This window comes from Heterodontus francisci, chromosome 18 (genome assembly GCF_036365525.1).
Source record: "Heterodontus francisci isolate sHetFra1 chromosome 18, sHetFra1.hap1, whole genome shotgun sequence".
Taxonomy (NCBI): domain Eukaryota; kingdom Metazoa; phylum Chordata; class Chondrichthyes; order Heterodontiformes; family Heterodontidae; genus Heterodontus; species Heterodontus francisci.
The window spans coordinates 89,442,362-89,461,849 of record NC_090388.1 but is presented as its reverse complement, the minus strand read 5'-3'; the positions used below and the strand labels follow the sequence as shown (position 1 = coordinate 89,461,849).

Genomic DNA, 19,488 nt, shown 5'->3' with positions numbered 1-19,488 from the left:
AGGCTTAGCAAAGTTAGACAAGGAAAAGCTGTTCCCATTGGGAAATGGTGCAAGGACGAGTGGAAGCAGATTAAAGGTTTTGGGCAAGAGATGCAGGGGGGATGTGAGGAGGAACTTTTTAACGCAGTGGGTGGTGATGACCCGGAACTCGCTGCCCATTAGGGTGGTGGAAGAGGACAGTGCGGCACAGTGGCGCAGTGGTTAGCACCGCAGCCTCACAGCTCCAGGGACCCGGGTTCGATTCTGGGTACTGCCTGTGCGGAGTTTGCAAGTTCTCCCTGTGTCTGCGTGGGTTTCCTCCGGGTGCTCCGGTTTCCTCCCACACGCCAAAGACTTGCAGGTTGATAGGTTAATTGGCCATTACAAATTGCCCCTAGTATAGGTAGGTGGTAGAGAAATATATAGGAACAGGTGGGGATGTGGTAGGAATATGGGATTAGTGTAGGATTAGTATAAATGGGTGGTTGATGGTCGGCACAGACTCGGTGGGCCGAAGGGCTTGTTTCAGTGCTGTATCTCTAAACAATAACTTCAAAAGGAAATTGGATGGCCACTTGAAGGAAATAAACTTGCAGGGCTACGGGGATTGAGTGGATGAGTGAGACTGACTGGATAGCTCAGTGGAGAGTTGGCATGGACTCGATGGGCCAAGTGTCTTCCTTCTGTGCTGTAAATGACTGTGTGGGGCTTGGAGAGAAACTTACAGATGTTGGTATTTCTATGCTACTGCTGCCCTCTTCATTCCAGATTGTAGAGGTCGCGAGTTTGGAAGGTGCTGTTGAAAGCCTTGGTGAGTTGCTGCCGTGCATCTTGCAGATCGTACGGACTTCTACCACTGTGCACTGGTGGTGGAGGAAGTGAATGTGATGGGTGCCACTTAATAGCTTAGTTGATGGCACCTTGCATCACTTTGCTAATCGAGAGTAGGCTGATGGGGTGGTAATTGGCTGGGTTGGATTTGCCTTGCTTTTTGCGGACAGGACGTATCTGGGCAATTTTCCATAGTGCTGGGTAGATGCCAGTGTTGTAGCTGTATTGGAACAGCTTAGCTAGGAGTGCAGCTAGTTCTGGAGCACAAGTCTTCAGGACTATTGCTGGAATGTTGTCAGGGCCCACTAACTTTGTTGTAAATAGTGCCTTTAGCAGTTTCTTGATATCATGTGGAGTGAATTGAATTGGCTGAAGACTGGCATTTGTGATGCTGAGGATCTCAGTTTGTTTATTTTCTTTTCGAATACCAATTCAGTTCCATTTAACTTAAAGTCATCTTGCTTCAGTAGCTACTTACAGCAAAGTTCTAATAACTCTGAAAAAAGGTTTTTTTAAACCTTTCCCTTAATTCAATCCTCATTCTATGCCCCCTTGTTACTAAATCACCAGCCACAGAAACAATCTTTTACTATTTTCCCTCTTTAAAAAGTTGTCAACATTGAAAATATCTTTTAAAATCTTTTGAGCCTCTCAATAACTCAATCTCTCATTCCTGATTTGGGGGGTGTGGCAACAACAATAAACAACCTTTTCTAAATATTGCTGATCCTTCCAAGTTTGCAGACAACACCAAATTTGGTAGGTGGGGAGCTGTATCTAGTACAGAGAGGTTTCACTGAGAGGGTTAACATTTCATCCGAAAGATGGCACCTTTGACAGTGCAGCACTCGTTTCAGCTCTGCACTGAACTGTCAGCCTGGATTACGTGCTCAAGCCTCTGGAGTGGGACTTAAACCATAGCCTTCTGACTCGGGCGTGAGAGTGACCCACTGAGCCAGAGCTGACAACTTAATGAAATAAAATGGTACTTTTTAAACTTGAATGAATTGGGGAGGAAGGTGAGTAAGGATACTGCATGAATTGAGTTGTTAAATTCACTGTTATGAGATTATCTTTAAGCATTGTTCAGAAACTGTTCAGTTTTTGTTTAGATTTTTACTTGCCAATGAGGAGATGTAGACTTTACTTGAGATAGAAGCTTTCAGTTTCCTTTTCCTTTTCAGGACTGGCAACCACCTTTTGCCTGTGAGGTGAAAAACTTCCACTTTACACCAAGAATACAGAGACTCAATGAGCTAGAGGTGAGAAAGAAACTGCATTGTGTCTGATGAAGCCTGAGTAGGTTGTTAATGTATTTCAAAAGCAAAATACTGCAAATGCTGGATTTCTGAAATAAACACAGAAAGTTCTGGAAATTAATGTTTCAGGCTGATCTTTGATCAGACCTCAGCATCAGTTCTGATGAAAGGACATTGGCCTGAAATGTTAATGCTGTTTCTCTCTCCACAAATGCTGCCAGACCTGCTGAGTATTTCCTGTGTTTCTATTGTCAATGTATAATGTCATTTCCCCTAAAAATGAATTTTGACTTTCAGCTGTCATCACAGTTCGGGCTCTTAAACTGTCTCTCCCCCCTCCACCCCCCCCCACCCCCGGATGCCGCCCTCCTCTTCCCGCCCCCCTTTTGGAATTCTCTACCCCAGAGAATGATGGAGGCTCAGTCATTTAGTATGTTGAAGACAGAGATTGATAGATTTTTGGCTATTAATGCTATCAAGGGATATGGGGATATTACAGGAAAATGGCATTGAGGTGAAAGATCAGTCATGATCTAGTTGAATGGCTGAGCAGGCTTGAGGGATCGAATGGCCTACTACTGCTCCTATTTCCTATGTTGCTTCAGGCCACCATTAGCAGCTGTATTTTCAGCTGTTTACGCCCTAATTTCTGAAATTCCCTCATTAAACCTCTAGCTCTCCACTTCTCAGGTCCTTTAAAACACTCCTTAATCTCTACCTCTGAGTAAACTTGACTAGTTACAGTTTGCCAACTTGAAAATGACCGATTTATTCTTAATGTCTGTTGTCTGCCCATTAACCAATTCCTTGAGTCCTAATTTTGTGTGACAACCTGCTTTTTGAAAATCCAAGGACAGTACATCCGCAGGTTACCCCTTATCTCCTTATTTACCCTGCTAGTTACATCCTCAAAATACTTGAACAGATTTCCCTTTCACAAATCTGTGTTGACTCTGCTTAATCATATTCTAATCTTCTAACTGCCCTGTTGCCACGTCCCTAGCATTTTACTGATGTTAGGCTGACTGGCTGGTCCCTGTTTTCTTTCTTCCTCCTTTGTTAAATTGCAGGGGGTTATTTTTGCTACCTTCCAATCCCTGGGGACTGTTCTAGAATCTAAGGAATGCTGGATAATCAAAACCAATACATCCACCATCGCTGTAGCTGCCTCGTTTAAACCCGAGGATGCAGGTCATCGGGTCCAGGCAACTTGACTCCATTTAGCTCCATTAATTTCTCCAGTTTTTTTTTTCACTTATACTTGTTTCCTTAAGTTCCTCATTCTTACAAAACCCTTGATTTCCCCAGTATTTCCAGAATGCTTTTTGTGTCTTTCTATTCTTCTTTGGCCTCCTTGTCTCGAGAAACAATGGGTAAGTGCCTAGAGGTGGTCAGTGTTTGTGAAGCAGCGCCTGGAGTGGCTATAAAAGCCAATTCTAGAGTGACAGACCCTTCCACAGGTGCTGCAGATAAAATTGGTTGTCGGGGCTGTTACACAGTTAGCTCTCTCCTTGCACTTCTGTTTTTTTTTCCTGCCAACTGCTAAGTCTCTTCGACTCGCCACTCTTTAGCCCCACCTTTATGGCTGTCCGCCAGCTCTGGCGATCACTGGCAACTGACTCCCACGACTTGTGATCAATGTCACAGGACTTCATGTCGCGTTTGCAGACGTCTTTAAAGCGGAGACATGGACGGCCGGTGGGTCTGATACCAGTGGCGAGCTCGCTGTACAATGCGTACTTGGGGATCCTGCCATCTTCCATGCGGCTCACATGGCCAAGCCATCTCAAGCGCCGCTGACTCAGTCGGGTGTATATGCTGGGGATGTTGGCTGCCTCGAGGACTTCTGCGTTGGAGATACGGTCCTGTCACCTGGTGCGAGGATTCTCCGGTGGCAGCGAAGATGGAATGAATTGAGACGTCGCTCTTGGCTGACATAAGTTGTCCAGGCCTCGCTGCCGTAGAGCAAGGTACTGAGGACGCAGGCTTGAAACACTTGGACTTTTGTGTTCCGTGTCAGTGCACCATTTTCCCACACCCTCTTGGCCAGTCTGGACATAGCAGTGGACGCCTTTCCCATGCGCTTGTTGATTTTTGCATCGAGTGACAGGTTACTGGTGATAGTTGAGCCTAGGTAGGTGAACTCTTGAACCACTTCCAGAGCGTGGTCGCCGATATTGCTGGATAGAGCATTTCTGACGTCCTGTCGCATGATCGTTTTCTTGAGGCTGATGATTAGGCCAAATTCGGTACAGGCAGCCGCAATCCTGTCAATGAGTCTCTGCAGACACTCTTCTGTGTGGGATGTTAATGCAGCATCGTCAGCAAAGAGGAGTTCCCTGCTGAGGACCTTCCATACTTTGGTCTTAGCTCTAAGACTGGCGAGGTTGAACAACCTGCCATCTGAAAATTTCTTCTTAAGACTTGAACGCATGCGAGAGCAGCAGGGAGAAGAAGATCCCAAACAGTGTAGGTGCGAGAACACAGCCCTGTTTCATGCCACTCGGGATAGGAAAGGGGTCTAATGAGGCACCGCTATGCTGAATTGTGCCTTTCATGTCCTCATGGAATGAGGTGATGATACTTAATAGCTTTGGTGGACATCCGATCTTTGCTCGTAGTCTGAAGAGACCACGTCTGTTGACGAGGTCAAAGGCTTTGGTGAGATCTATGAAAGCAAAGTAGAGGGGCCTCTGTTCGCGGCATTTCTCCTGTAGCTGGTGAAGGGAGAACAGCATGTCAATGGTGGATCTCTCTGCTCAAAAGCCACACTGTGCCTCAGGGTAGACACACTCAGCCAGCTTCTGGAGCCTGTTTAAAGCGACTCGAGTGAAGACTTTCCCCACTATGCTGAGCAGGGGGATTCCACGGTAATTGTTGCAGTCACTGCGGTCACCCTTGTTCTTACAGAGGGTGATGATATTGGCATCGCGCATGTCCTGTGGTACTGCTCACTCATCCCAGCACAGGCAGAGCAGTTTGTAGAGTGCTGAGAGTATAGTAGGCTTGGCACTCTTGATTATTTCAGGGGTAATGCCGTCCTTTCCAGGGGCTTTTCCACTGGCTAGAGAATCAATGGCATCACTGAGTTCTGATTTTGTTGGCTGTTCGTCCAGCTCATCCATGACTGGCAGAGACTGGGCTGCATTGAGGGCAGTCTCAGTGACATTTTCCCTGGAGTACAGTTCCAGGTAGCGCTCCACCTAGCTGTCCATTTGCTTGCGTTGGTCAGTGATTGTGTCCCCTGATTTAGACTTGAGGGGGGGGGGGGGGGGTGCGGGGCGATCTTCTTGATGGTTGGCCCAAAAGTTCTCTTAATGCCATCATACATTCTTCTGATGTTTCTGGTGTCGGAAGTCAGCTGAGTATGACTGCATAGGTGTTGCCAGTAGTCATTTGCACAGCGCCTGGCTGTTCTTTGTGCAGCTCCTCTGGCTACTTTAAGTGCTATGGATGTTATTTCACTGGGGGCTTTTTTGTAGTTCAACAATATTTGTATATTTCTGTGTATTTCATGTATTTCTATGGGCCCATATTTACTTTCACCTAATCTCCTCTTTACAAATACTATAGAAATGTTTGCAATCTGTTTTTGTCTTTTTTTTTATTCGTTCATGGGATGTGGGCATTGCCAGTTTGGCCAACTTTTATTGCCCATTCCTAATTGCCCTTGAGAAGGTGGTGGTGAGCTGCCTTCTTGAATTGCTACAGTCCATGTGGGGTAGGTACACCCACAGTACTGTTAGGAAGGGAGTTCCAGGATTTTGACCCAGCGACAGTGAAGGAACGGCGATATAGTTCCAAGTCAGGATGGTGTGTGACTTGGAGGGAAACTTGCAGATGGTGGTGACCCCATGCATCTGCTGCCTGTGTTCTTCTAGGAGTTAGAGGTCACGGGTTTGGAAGGTTCTGTCTAATGGCAACTTGGTGAGTTGCTGCAGTGTATCTTGTAGATGGTACACACACCTGCCACTGTACATCAGTGGTGAAGGGAATATTGAATGGGGTGCCATTCGAGTGGGCTGTTTTGTCCTGAATGGTGTCGAGCTTCTTGAGTTTCGTTGGGGCTGCAGCCATCCAGGCAAGTGGAGAGTATTCCATCACACTCCTGACTTGTGCCTTATAGATGGTGGACAAGCTTTGGGTTACTCACCACAGAATGCTGACCTGCTCTTATAGTCACAGTATTTATGTGGCTGGTCAAGTTCAGTTTCTGGTCAATGGTAACCCCAGGATGTTGCTAGTGGGGGATTCAACAATGGTAATGCCTTTGATCTTCAAGGGGAGATGGTCAGATTCTCTCTTGTTTTGGATGGTTGTTGCCTGGCACTTGTGTGGCGCGAATGTTACTTGCCACACGTCAGCCCAAACCTGAATGTTGTCCAGATCTTGCTGTATCTGGACACGGACTGCTTCAGTATCTTAGGAGTTGCGAATGGTGCTGAACATTGTGCAATCATCAGCGAACATCCCCACTTCTGACCTTATGATGGAGGGAAGGTCATTGATGAAGCAGCTGAAGATGGTTGGGCCTAGAACACTAGTCTATTCTCATTCTCTTTCCTTATCAATTTCTTGGTCCTCCTTTGCTAAATTCTAGAATCCTCCTAATCCTCAGGCTTATGATTTTTTGACAACATTATAAGCCTCTTCCTTTGATGTAATACTATCTTTTTAACTCCTCTTGATAGCCATGGATGGGCCATTTTTTTTCTATGGGAATTTTGTGCCTAAAAGGAATGTATATTGCAAATTGTGTATTAATTCTGTCTACACTATCCATTTCTTGTCAGTCATGCAGTCATAATGGCACAGAAGGAGGCCGTTTGACCCATTGAGTCCATGCTAGCTTCTACAGAGCAATCCAGTCAGTTCGATTCGATAGTTGGGAACAGACGGGTGTTTCTGTGGCTGCAGACATGAATCCAGGATGGTGTATTGCCTCCTTGGTGCCAGGATCAAGAATGTCACATTCTTCCTTTCCATATAAAAGTCTAATTCCCAGGGAGAAACTGTTCCCATTGGCGGAAGAGTAAAGAACCAGAAGACGTAGATTTAAGTTGATTAGCAAACTAACCAAAGACGATATAAGGAAAATTTTTTTTAAATGCAGAAGGTGGTTAGGATCTGGAACACACTGCCTGAAAGGGTGGTGGAGGTGGATTTAATCGTGGCTTTCAAAGGGGAATTTGATAGGCACCGGAAGAGAGAGAACTTGTATTATTATTGACTATTCTTCTCAGGCGAGGATGATTGTCTTCCGTGAGTCCGAAGGTGGCAGGTGAGGCTGATTCGGGATCTACAGACTTTATGGCACATAGGACATTTTTTGTCTGTATTATTAATTCGGGTGATGGCTTGTTCTTTTTCGCCGTTCTCGCTTTTCTCTTCATTTTGTCGTCTTTGGGTCTCTGAATGCTGGGATCCTTCCCACAGACTCTACCTTCATCTGGTTCAGTCCAGGGCGATGGTCTCCCAGGAGTTGATGTCAATATTGCATTTCTTCTTGTTGGCTTTCAGCACATCGTTGAAGTGCTTCTTTTGTCCTCCTGTGTCTGACTGAGCTGGAAGAAGACCACCTGCTTTGGGAGCCTGGTATCTGACATCTGAACTGTATGACCAACCCAACGAATATGGATAATCATAGCCTCAGTGCCTGATTGTGGGAGGGCACTGATGTTGGTGCGCCTGTCCTCCCACTTGATCTGTAGGATCTTCAGGCAGTGTTGATGAAATGACCCCAGTGCTTTGAGGTGTCTCCTATACGTTGTCCGTGTTTCAGCCGAGCACTGCACGGTAGGGATCACGACTTGACAAAGGCCATCGACTCTATAAATCGTGAGGCACTCTGGAAGATTTTGGATGTGCTCCAAATTTCGTCCTCATCCTTCGCCTGCTTCATGATATGCGAGTGGTAATACTCAACAATGGATCCATGCCCAGCCTGACTAGAGACAAGCTCCCTGCTGGAATGCAGCTTATTTATCGAATGGGCAGTAAACTATTTAATCTTGGGTGATTCCAATCAAAAACTAAGACCACCCTGACTTCAGTCATTGAGCTGCAATACACTGGTGATGCTGCAATAAGTGCTGTGTTGGAAATGGATATTCAGAGAATCATCAACTTATTTACTGAGGCATACGAGAAGATGGGACTTGCACTGAACATTCAGAAGACCAAAGTCCTTCAGCAAGCTCCAAATACACACACCCCAGCCCCATTGATTAGGATTTAAGCTGAGTGTCTGGAAAATGTACCACACTTCCAGTATCTTGGAAACTATCTTTCACAGAAGGCTGACATTGACCAAGAAATTCAGCATCACCTGAAATCTGCTGGTGCATCCTTTGGCCACCTGAGGAAGCGAGTGTTTGAAGATCGTGAGAAAAGTTGTAGGGCAATGGGGAAAGGGCATGGGAGTTTGACTAGCTGAATTGCTCGTGCAAAGAGCTGGCATGACTCGATGGCCTGAATGGTTACAGCACAGAAGATGGCCATTCGTATAATTCTGTGACAACAGTGAATGGCTGCAGAACAGTCTGAGGGGGGAGGGTGAGCAGCCAGTAGTTGTGGTCCAAATTGGTACCAACGACATAGGTAGGAAGAGGGATGTGGTCCTGCAGAAAGCGTTTAGTGAGCTAGGTAAGAAATTAGCAAGCGGGGCCTCAAAAGTAGTAATCTCTGGATTACACCTAGTACCATGTACAAGTGAGTATAAAATTAGGAGGATAATGCAGGTGAACTTGTGCTCGGATTCTTGGGACACTGGGACAAGTTCTGGAGAAGGTGGGACCTGTACAGGCGACGGGTTGCACCTGAACAGAGCTGGGACACATTTCCTTGTGGTGCAATTTGCTAGGTCCATTGGGGACGGTTTAAACTAACTTGGCAGAGGTGTGGAAACCAGGAGGAAATATCAGAGGGATAACAAGGTGGACAGAATAGTGGGAGAGAGGTAGCACTAGAGTAGGCAATAGTAAATTATTAGGTGAGGCCTCAGCCATTGACTTGAACCAACAGGTACGAAGTACTTGCTACCTTTATGGATGAGAACAAGGACTGCAGGGTGGATGGGCAAACTGACCATGGTACCATGGAGCTCCGAAAGCTGTGCTGCCTGCCCGATGCCAGGGTTAAAGAGAATTCTTTGCGGCTGGAGATGAACTTGGAGTGACGGGCTGGATCCCTTTGTCGTGGTCCATGTAGGAACCAACAACATGGGTTGAACTAGGAATGATGCTCTGCTGCGACAGTTTGAGGAGTTAGGGTCCAAATTAAAACAGAGATCCTCAAAGGTAATATTTGGATTGCTACCTGAACCATATACCAATTGGCATAGGGTCAGGCATATTAATTAAATGCATGGCTCAAAGAGTGGTGTGGGACGAAAGGATTTTGATTAATGGGGCATTGGCAGCAGTATTCGGGGAAGTGGGAGCTATTCTGTTGGGATGGGTTTCATTTAAACCAGGTGGGGAGCGGTGTCCTGGCAAAACGTATAATTAAAGCTGTGGATAGGGCTTTAAACTAAAAGGGGTGGGGAGGAGGAGGTTCAGGTTAAGGGAGATTTAGAAATCTGAAGAGAAAAGTTGAGACAATGGAACAATGTACTGTTTTGGGTAACGGTAAGCAGAGTGGGACAGGTAGGGACAGAGTGTTTATCAGCAATAGTGCATCAGTGATGAAGCTCCATGCAAATAATAGTTTAAAAAAACAAAACAAATTTAAGGCTCTTTATCTGAATGTGCAAAGCATTTGCAATAAGATAGATGAATTAGTGGCACAAATAGAGAAAAACGGTTCAGATCTAATCACTATTGCAGAGACATGGTGGACCAAGGTTGGGAAATCAATATTCCAGGGTACATAACATTTCAAAAAGAGAGAGAAAATGGAAAACGAGGAGGAGTAGCCCTGATAATAAAGGATGACTAAAGTCAGTAGTGAGAAAGGATCCTGGCTCAGAAGATCAGGAAGTAGAATCAGTATGGGTGGATATTAGGAATAGCAAGCCTCACAAAACACTGGTGGAAGTAGTTAATAGGTCCCTGAGCATTAGTTATACTGTTGGACAGAGCATTAAGCAAGAAATAATTGGAGTTTGTAACAAAGGCAATGTAATAATTGTGGGGATCTTTAGTCTTCATATAGACTGGATCATTCAAATTGGCAAAGGTGGTTTGGAAGATTAGTTTATGGAAAGTTTTCCTGCACCAAAGCATTGCGGAGCCAACTGGGGGTAAAGCTATTTTAGATGTAATATTCTGCAATGAGGCAGGGTTAATTAGTAATCTGATAGTAAAAGATCCGCTGGGAAAAAGTGATCACAATACAATTGAATTCCATATTAAGGTTGAAAGCGACATACTCCAGTGTCAAACAAAATCCTAAAATCTTAAACGAATCATAGGGGGAGCTGGCTAAGATTAATTGGGTAAATAGACTTAAAAGATATGGTGATAAATAAACAGTGGGAAACATTCAAAGAAACAATTCAAAATGTTCCAAAAAAAAAGCTCAGCAAGAAAGATACATCCTGGCTTACTAAGGAAGTTAAGGATAATAAAAACAAAGTGCTGGAAATACTCAACAGATCAGGCAGCATCTGTGGAGAGAGAAGCAAAGTTAATGTTTCAGGTCTGTGACCTTTTCATCAGAACTGTCCAAGGTTCGAAAAGAATTAGGTTTTAAGCAAGTGGGGTGGTAGGGGGACGGTTGGTGGGGAAGAGAACAAAAGGGAAGGTGTGAGATAAGGCAGAGGGCAGGAGAGATTAACTAACACAGCTGTCCTGGGACATAGGCCAAGAGTGCGTTGATGCTTGTGGTGAAAGACAAAGCATTAGTCCAGAGAGAGTGTTAATAGAATAATAAGCAGCTCTGTCTACATGAAAAACAGGCCCATGGTTAAAAAATAAAATATAAAAATATTTTAAAAAAGGCCAGTCATGCTCTGAAATTATTGAACTCAATGTTTAGTCTGCAAGGTTGTAGAGTGCCTAATTGAAAGATCAGCTGCTGTTCCTCAAGCTTGCTTTGATGTTCACTGGAACACTGGAGCAGGCCAAAGACAGAAATGTGGCCATAGGAGCAGGGTGTTGAAATTGCAAGCGACCGGAAGCTGGGGATCATGCTTTCAGAGTGAATGGAGGTGTTCCGCAAAACGGTCACCCAATCTGCATTTGTTCTCCCCAATGTAAAGGCGACCGCATTGTGAGCAGCGAATACAGTATACTAAATTGAAAGAGGTACAAGTAAATCGCTGCTTCACCTGGAGAGAGTGTTTGGGGCCTTGGATGGTGAGGAGAGAGGAGGTAAAAGGGCAGGTATTGCACCTCCTGCAATTGCATGGGAAGGGGATGAGGTGTTGCGGAGGGGGCGATCCCTTTGGAATGCTGGCGAGAGGAAAAGGGAAGATGTGTTTTCTGGTGGCATCAGGCTGGAGGTGGTGGAAATTGCTGAGGATGATCCTTTGGATGTGGAGGCTGGTAGGGTGGAAAGTGAAGGCAAGGGGATACCTATCACAGTTCTGGGAGGGAGGGGAAGGGGTGAGGGCAGAAGTGCGAGAAATGGGTCGGACACGGTTGAGGGCCCTGTCAACCACAGTGGGGGGTGGGGGGGGGGGTGGATTCTCAGTTGAGGACAAAGGAAGACATGTCAGAAGCGCTGTTGTGGAAGGTTACATCATCAGAACAGGTGCATCGGAGATGGAGAAACTGGGAGAATGGGATGGAGTCCTTACAGGAAACAGGGTGTGAGGAAGTGCAGTCAAGGTAGCTGTGGGAGTTGGTGGGCTTATAATGAATATTAGTGGACAGTCTATCCCCAGAGATGGAGACAGAGAAGTCGAGGAAGGGAATGGAGATGTCGGAAATAGACTATGTAAAGGTGAGAGAAGGGTGGAAATTGGGAGCAAAGTTGATGAAGTTTTCCAATTTGGGGCGAGAGCAGGAAGCGGCACCGATACAGTCATCAATGTACCAGAAAAAAAGTGAAGAAGGGGGCCTGAGTAGGACTGGAACAAAGAATGTTTGAAATATCCCACAAAAAGACAGGCGTAACTGGGACCATGCGGACGCCCATAGCAACATCTTTTATTTGAAGGAAGTGAGTGGAGTTGAAGGAGAAGTTGTTGAATGTGAGAACAAGTTTAGCCAGGTGGAGGAGGGTGGTGGTGGATGGGGACTGGTTGGGCCTCTGTTCAAGGAAGAAGCGGAGAGCCCTCAGACCATCTTGATGGAGGTGTAGAAAGATTGGACGTCCATAGAGAAGAAGAGGCGGTTAGGGCCAGGAAATTGTCAAAATGACATAGGGTGTTGGAAGAGTCATGGATGGAGGTGGGAAGAGACTGGACCGGGGAGAAAAGATAGAGTCAAGATAGGAAGAAATAAGTTCAGTGGGGCAGGAACAGGCTGAAACGATGGGTCTACCAGGACAGTCCTGTTTGTGGATTTTGGGAAGAAGGTGCTCACATTCTTGCATTTGGCCTGCTCCAGTGTTCCAGTGAACATCAACACAAGCTCGAGGAGCAGCACCTGATCTTTCGATTAGGTACTCTCCAGCCTTGCAGACTGAACATTGAGTCCAATAACTTCAGAGCATGACTGGCCTTTTAAAAAATATTTTGTTTTATTTTATTTTTAACCATGTATGTGCCTGTTTTTCATGTAGGTAGAGCTGCTTCTTCTGCTATTAACACACTCTCTGAACTAATGCTTTGTCTTTCACCACAAGCATTAATGCACTCTTTGCCTTTGTCCCAGGACAGCTTTGTTATTTAATGTCTTCTGCCCTCTGCCTTATCTCACACCTTCCCTTTTGTTCTCTTCCCCACCAACCGTCCCCCCACCCCCTTCACTTGCTTAAAACCTAATTCTTTTCTAACCTTGCCAGTTCTGATGAAAGGTCTCTGACCTGAAACGTTAACTTTGCTTCTCTCTCCACAGATGCTACCAGACCTGCTGAGTATTTCTAGCACTTTCTGTTTTTGTTTCAGATTTCCAGCATCCACAGTCTTTTAAGTTATGGATAATAATAGTTGAAAAGTTTTATAATGTGGCAAAGAATAGCAGCAAACCTGTGAATTAATGTTTTAGAAACCAGCAAAGGGCTACCAAAAAGTTGATTAAAAGGGAGAAAAATAGAGAGAGTGAGTTGGCAAGGGATCTAAAAACAAATTGTAAGAGCTTTTACAAGTGCATAAAAAGGAGAGTAGCTGAGTAAACATTAGTCCCTTAGAGGCAGAGACAGGAGAAATTATCATGGGTAATGAGGGATTGGCAGACATTGAGCAAATGTTTTGTGCCTGTCTTCACAGTAGAAGATACAAATTACATACCAGGAACAGAGGGTAAGCAAGGGGCTAATAGGGTGAAGAACATAATGTAATTACTATCAGCAGAGAAAAAGTATTGGAGAAACTCAAGGAACTAAAATGTAACATATCCCCAGGACCTGATGGCCTGCATTCTAGGATTCTAAAAGAGGTAGCTGCAGAGACAGTGGATACACTGGTTATGATTTTCCAAAATATCCTGTATTCTAGAACAGTCCCAGCAGATTGGAAGTTAGCAAATGTAACACCGCATTTCAAGAAAGGAGGGAGAGAGAAAACGGGGATCTACACACCAGTTAGCCTGACATCGGTACTTGGGCAACTTGCTGGAAGCTATTATTAATGAAGTCTTCATGCACTTTGAAAATGATCGTTTGATCAGACAATGTCAATGTGGTTTCACAAAAGGGAAATAGTGTTTGACAAATTTATTTGACAATACAGATTGACTGCAACAGGGCATAGGTAAGCTCGCAGAATATGTGGACAAGTGGCAAATGGAATTTAATACAGGAGAGTGTGAGGTGATGCATTCTGGCAGAAGTGTTAGGGAGAGGCAATCTAGACTTAATAACATGTTCCTAAAGAGTGTTCAGGGTCAGACGGGCCTGGGGGTGCATGTGCACAGATCCTTGAAGGTGGCAGGACATATTGAGTTAGTTGTTGGCAAAGCATTTGGGATCTTGGCCTTCATAAATAGAGGTATTGAGTATAAAAGCAGGGAAGCTATGCTGAACCTCTACAAATTGCTGGTTTGGTCACAACTGGAGTCTTGTGTCCAGTTCTGGTCACCACATTTTCAGAAGGATGTGAAGGTCCTTGACAGGATGCAGAGGAGATTTACATGAATGGTTCCAAGGATGAGTGATTTTAGCTATAAAGTTGGGTTGAAGAAGCTGTGGTTGTTCTCCTTGTAGCAAAGGAGATTGCGGGGAGATTTGATGAGATATACAAGATTATCACAGGTTTAGATAAGGTAGACAAAGAATAGCTGTTCCCATTAGTTGATGATGCAAGGACTAGGGGACACAGATTTATTTTTTTCGGCAAGAGGTGCAGGGAGGATGTGAGGAAGAACTTTTTTACGTAGTGAGCGGTAATGACCTGGAACTCGCTGCCTAGAAGGGTAGTGCAAAAAGAAATTGGATGGGCACTTCAGGGAAATAAACTTGCAGGGTAATGAATAGAGCCGGGAGGGGAATGGGCCTGATAGGATTGCTCAATGGAAAACCAGCATGGACTTGATGGGCCGAAGGGCCGCCACCTGTGCCGTAAAAGACTTTATGACTCTAAAGTTTTGAGGATGTAGCTGGTAGGGTGGATAAAGGGGAGTCAGTAGATTACTCTTCTTTGGCCTCCTTATCTCGAGATACAATGGGTAAGCGCCTGGAGGTGGTCAGTGGTTTGTGAAGCAGCGCCTGGAGTGGCTATAAGGGCCAATTCTAGAGTGACAGGCTCTTCCACAGGTGCTGCAGAGAAATTTGTTTGTCGGGGCTGTTACACAGTTGGCTCTCCCCTTGCACCTCTGTCTTTTTTCCTGCCAACTACTAAGTCTCTTCGACTCGCCACACTTTAGCCCCGTCTTTATGGCTGCCCGCCAGATTACTAAGGAAGTCTTAAGAATGTACTTAGAAAATCATTGTATGATCAGACAAAGTCACCATGCTTTTAAGAAAGGAAAATGATATTTGAAAAACTTATTAGTTTTTTTGAGGATGTAACTAGTAGGGTAGGAAAAGGAGAACCAGTAGATGTAATTTGCTTGGATTTCCAAAAGGCATCTGATAAGGTGTCACACAAAAGGTTAATAGGAAAGATAAGGTCTCACGGAGTTGGGGATAATATGTTAGCATGGATAGAGAATTGGTTAATGGACAGAAAGCAAAGGGTGGGCATAAATGGGGCATTTTCAAGTTGGCAGTCTGAAGAGTGGGATGCTGTTGGGGTCTTAGCTATTTACAATTTATATAAATGACTTGGACAAAGAGACCGAGAGTAATGTGTGTGTTTGCTGATAATACAAAACTAGGTGGGAATGTAAGTTGTGATGAGGACACAAGAGGCTGCAAAGAGATATAGACAGGGTAAGTGAGTTGGCAACAAGGTCTACTCTGAGCTTTGTCATGGCAAGAGGCTACCAGGAGGGTAGAGGAAATGCTACAAGGATGTCCTTAAAGCCTCCCTGAAAAAATGTGACATCTTCACCGATTCGTGGGTATCTCTTGAAAGTTGATAAATCACCAAGGCCAGATGAAATGTACCCTAGGCTATTAAAGGGCGGCGCAGTGGTTAGCACAGCAGCCTCACAGCTCCAGGGACCCGGGTTCGATTCTGGGTACTGCCTGTGCGGAGTTTGCAAGTTCTCCCGCTGACCGCGTGGGTTTTCGCCGGGTGCTCCGGTTTCCTCCCACTGCCAAAAGACTTGCAGGTGATAGGTAAATTGGCTGTTGTAAATTGCCCCTAGTGTAGGTAGGTGGTAGGGAATATGGGATTGCTGTAGGGTTAGTATAAATAGGTGGTTGTTGGTTGGCACAGACTCGGTGGGCCGAAGGGCCTGTTTCAGTGCTGTATCTCTAAATAAATAAAAATAAAAGAAGCGCGAGAGGAAATAGCAGAGGGTCTGACCAGTCCTCACTGGATACAGGTATGGTGCCAGAGGATTGGAGAACTGCTAGCATTGTACCTCTGTTTAAAAAGGGAGCGAAGGATAGACTAAATAAGTACAGGCCAGTCAGTCTAAACTCAGTAGTGGGCAAATTATTGGAATCTATTCTGAGACAGGATAAACTGTCACACAGAAAGGCACAGGTTAATTAAGGATAGTCAGCATCGATTTGTTGAAGGAAGATCTTGTTTGACCAACTTGATTGAATTTTTTGAAGAAGTAACAAGGAAGATAGATGAGGGTAGTGCAGTTGATGTGGTCTACATGGATTTTAGCTTTTGACAAGGTCTCACATGGCAGACTGGTTAAAAAATAAAATCCCATGGCATCCAGGGAAATGCAGCAAGGTGGATACAAAAGTGACTCAGTGGCAGGAAACAAAGGGTAATTGTTGACGGGTGTGTTATTGACTGGAGGGCTGTTCCCAGTAGTCTTCCACATGGCTCAGTACTGGGTCCCCTGCTTTTTGTGGTATATATCAACGATTTGGACATAAATGTAGGGGGCATGATCATGAATTTTGCAGCTGACACAAAGATTGGCTGTGTGGTAGATAGTGAGGAGGATAGCTGTAGGCTGCAGGAAAATATTGATGGTCTGGTCAGATGGGCAGAAAAGTGGCAAATGGAATTCAATTTGGAGAAGTGTGAGGTGATGCATTTGGGGAGGTCAAACAAGGCTGAGGAATACATGATTGATGGGAAAATACCGAGGAGTGTAGAGGAAGTGAGGGACCTCTGAGTGAATGTCCACAGATCCCTGAAGGTAGCAGGAGACAGGTCGATAAGGTGGTTAAGAAGGTTAGGAATCCTTTCCTTTATTAGCTGAGATATGGAGCAGGGAGGGTATGCTGGAACCATAACTCATTGGTTAGGCTACAATGTGAGTACTGTGTGCAGTTCTGGTCACCTCATTACAGAAAGGATGTAATTGCACAAGAGAGGGTACAGAGGAGATTTACGAGGATGTTGCCAGCACTGGAAAAATGCAGCTATGAGGAAAGATTGGATAGGCTGGGGTTGTTCTCCTTGGAACAGAGAAGGTGGAAGGGAGATCTGATCAAAATGTACAAGATTTTGAGGGGCTTGGATAGCATGGAGGTGAATGGTCTATTCATCTTAGCAGAGAGGTCAGTGACCAGGGGGCATAGATTTGAAGTGATTGGTAGAAAAATTTAGAGGGGAGAAGAGGAAAAACTTTTTCACCCAGAGGATGGTGGGGACCTGGAACTCACTGTCTGAAAGGGTGGTTGAGTATTTCCAGCACTTTGTTGTTATTTCAGATTTCCAGCATCTGCAGTATTTTGCTTTTATATTAATGAGCAAGTCTTGCTCCAAAATAAAAACAAAAAATGCTGGAAATAGGTCTGGCAGCACCTGTGGAGAGAGAAGCAGCGTTAACGTTTCAGATCAGTGACCTTTCATCAGAACTTGCTCCAACTGTGTAGAGCTTTGTTGAGACCACACCTGGAGTACTGTGTGCAGTTCTGGTCTCCATATTTAAGGAAGGATATACTTGCATTTGAGGTGGTACAGCAAAGGTTCACTGGATTGGTTCCTGGGGTGAGAGGGTTGCCCTATGATGAGGGGCTGAGTAAATTGGGTTTATACTCTCTCGAGATTAGAAGAACGAGCAGTGATCTCTTTGGAACATACAAGATTCTGAGGGGGCTTGTTGATGAGGTAGACACCGAGAGGTTGTTTCCTCTGGCTGGGGAATCTAGAACACAGTCCAGTCTCAAGGGGCCGATCATTTAGGGCAAAGATGAGGAGAAATGTCTTAACTCAAAGGGTTGTGCATCTTTGGAATTCTCTACCCCAGAGGGTTGTGGATGCTCCATTGTTGAATATATTTAAGGCTGGAGTTTTGGGATCTCAGGGAATCGAGGGATGTGGAGAGAGTGCGGGAAAGAGGAGTTGAAGCAGAAGCTCAGCCATGTGTATTGAATGGTGGAGCAGGTTCAAGGGGCCATTTGGTCTACTGCTGCTCCTATTTCTTATGTTCTTATCTTTTCCCTCAGACAGAAGTTGGGTCTTCCGTTAAAACCAGTGTTAGTCTAGAGCAAAGGCGTCGTCTTGAAGTTGAGAGAAGTCCAAGAATTTGAAACCAAGTTTGAAAGATCTAGATTTTTCCAGATATCTTCCACAGCTCACAGATCGGAAAAAGAAATGGCAGCAGATTATAGATGGAAGCAGCGCCTTACGTTTTTCTAATGTAATCCAGCACATAAATGTGATCTTGATGTCCAGTCAAGCCAGGAATTTGAAGTCAGATTTGAGAGAAAAATCTTTTGCTCTTTTGTGATATTTCAAGTAACTTTGATCAGTATACCGCCCTGCAGTGACTTGTAGCTGCTCCCTTCGCACACCCGGAGGACAAGATCACACCCACTTTTGTGCTGATCTTGGGCTCTGCCGGTCAGTGCCTTCAACATTAACAACAACATTAAGAGCTAATGGCTAAGGGAGCAAACCTTACAAATTTTGGAGCGGAGTCCCATTAGGCGATTGGTGTTTTCCTAAAGTAGCACCTCTGGCAACTCCTGCAACTGAATAGGCCCCAGATGTATAGGCTTTTGTCTTTCTTCTGGACACCAGCCTACTAGGTCCAAAGGGGAGGTGCAGATGCTAGGCAAGTCTGCACCTCCTAAAATCATGCCTCTGTTACTACCATCTTTTCCCTGTGTACCATTCAAAATGCTTTCTGTAATTTGCCATTTTTTCCTCTGACTGAAATATATGTTGTTCAAAATAAAGTATATTTCACATAGATTTTACCCATTGAATTATCTTGCCTTTGAATACTTTCATTTAAGCTTTTACTTTAGGGCTTTTATATAATTTCTTTTGTGAATGCTCATAATCACTTGTTGCAAAAGTTCTGTTAGGTTAATATGATGCTGTGAAATGATTTCTCTGGTGTACAGATTTTCAATAACATTCCTAACTCAAGGTGCTATATGCTTTCAGGCACAAACACGAGTGAAGTTGAACTTTCTAGATCACATAGCCAAGTTCTGGGAGCTGCAGGGATCCACGCTGAAAATCCCACATGTGGAGAGGAAAATGTTGGATTTATACACGCTCAGTAAGGTCAGGCTTTCAACCCACTTAGGGGAACAATTCTACATATTTTGCTGTTTTTTTTTTGTGCACAGAAAGTATGACAAAAATGAAGCATGCTTTTTAAGTTGAAATGCTCTCGATACAGCAGGATCCTGTTCCTGCCTCTGTAGTGTCTTAATTTCAGGCTGCCCTTTCTCTTGTTGTCAAGTTTTGATTGTGGGCATTGGACAGAGTTGTAGTCCAGGCCAAATTCCATGATGCTAGTCCTTACTGGGCATCATCTCGTGACACATGTTTAGACATGTTTCAGAAGCTCCAGTTCGTAAGCAGCCAATTTGAATTATGAATTTCTTC

At 44.7% G+C, this 19,488-nt stretch overlaps 1 protein-coding gene across 2 annotated transcripts in view; it reads left to right on the top strand.

The window, feature by feature from the left end:
* Positions 1–19,488, top strand: part of kdm5a (lysine demethylase 5A) — a 390,488-nt gene that overhangs the window by 20,169 nt on the left and 350,831 nt on the right. Inside the window, exons 2-3 of one of the 2 annotated variants that reach the window (XM_068051113.1) lie at positions 1,995–2,072; positions 19,039–19,161. In XM_068051113.1, the coding sequence (XP_067907214.1) occupies positions 1,995–2,072; positions 19,039–19,161 (201 nt within the window). The remainder of the gene's footprint in view (positions 1–1,994; positions 2,073–19,038; positions 19,162–19,488) is intronic. The other variant, XM_068051114.1, reaches the window with a different exon arrangement.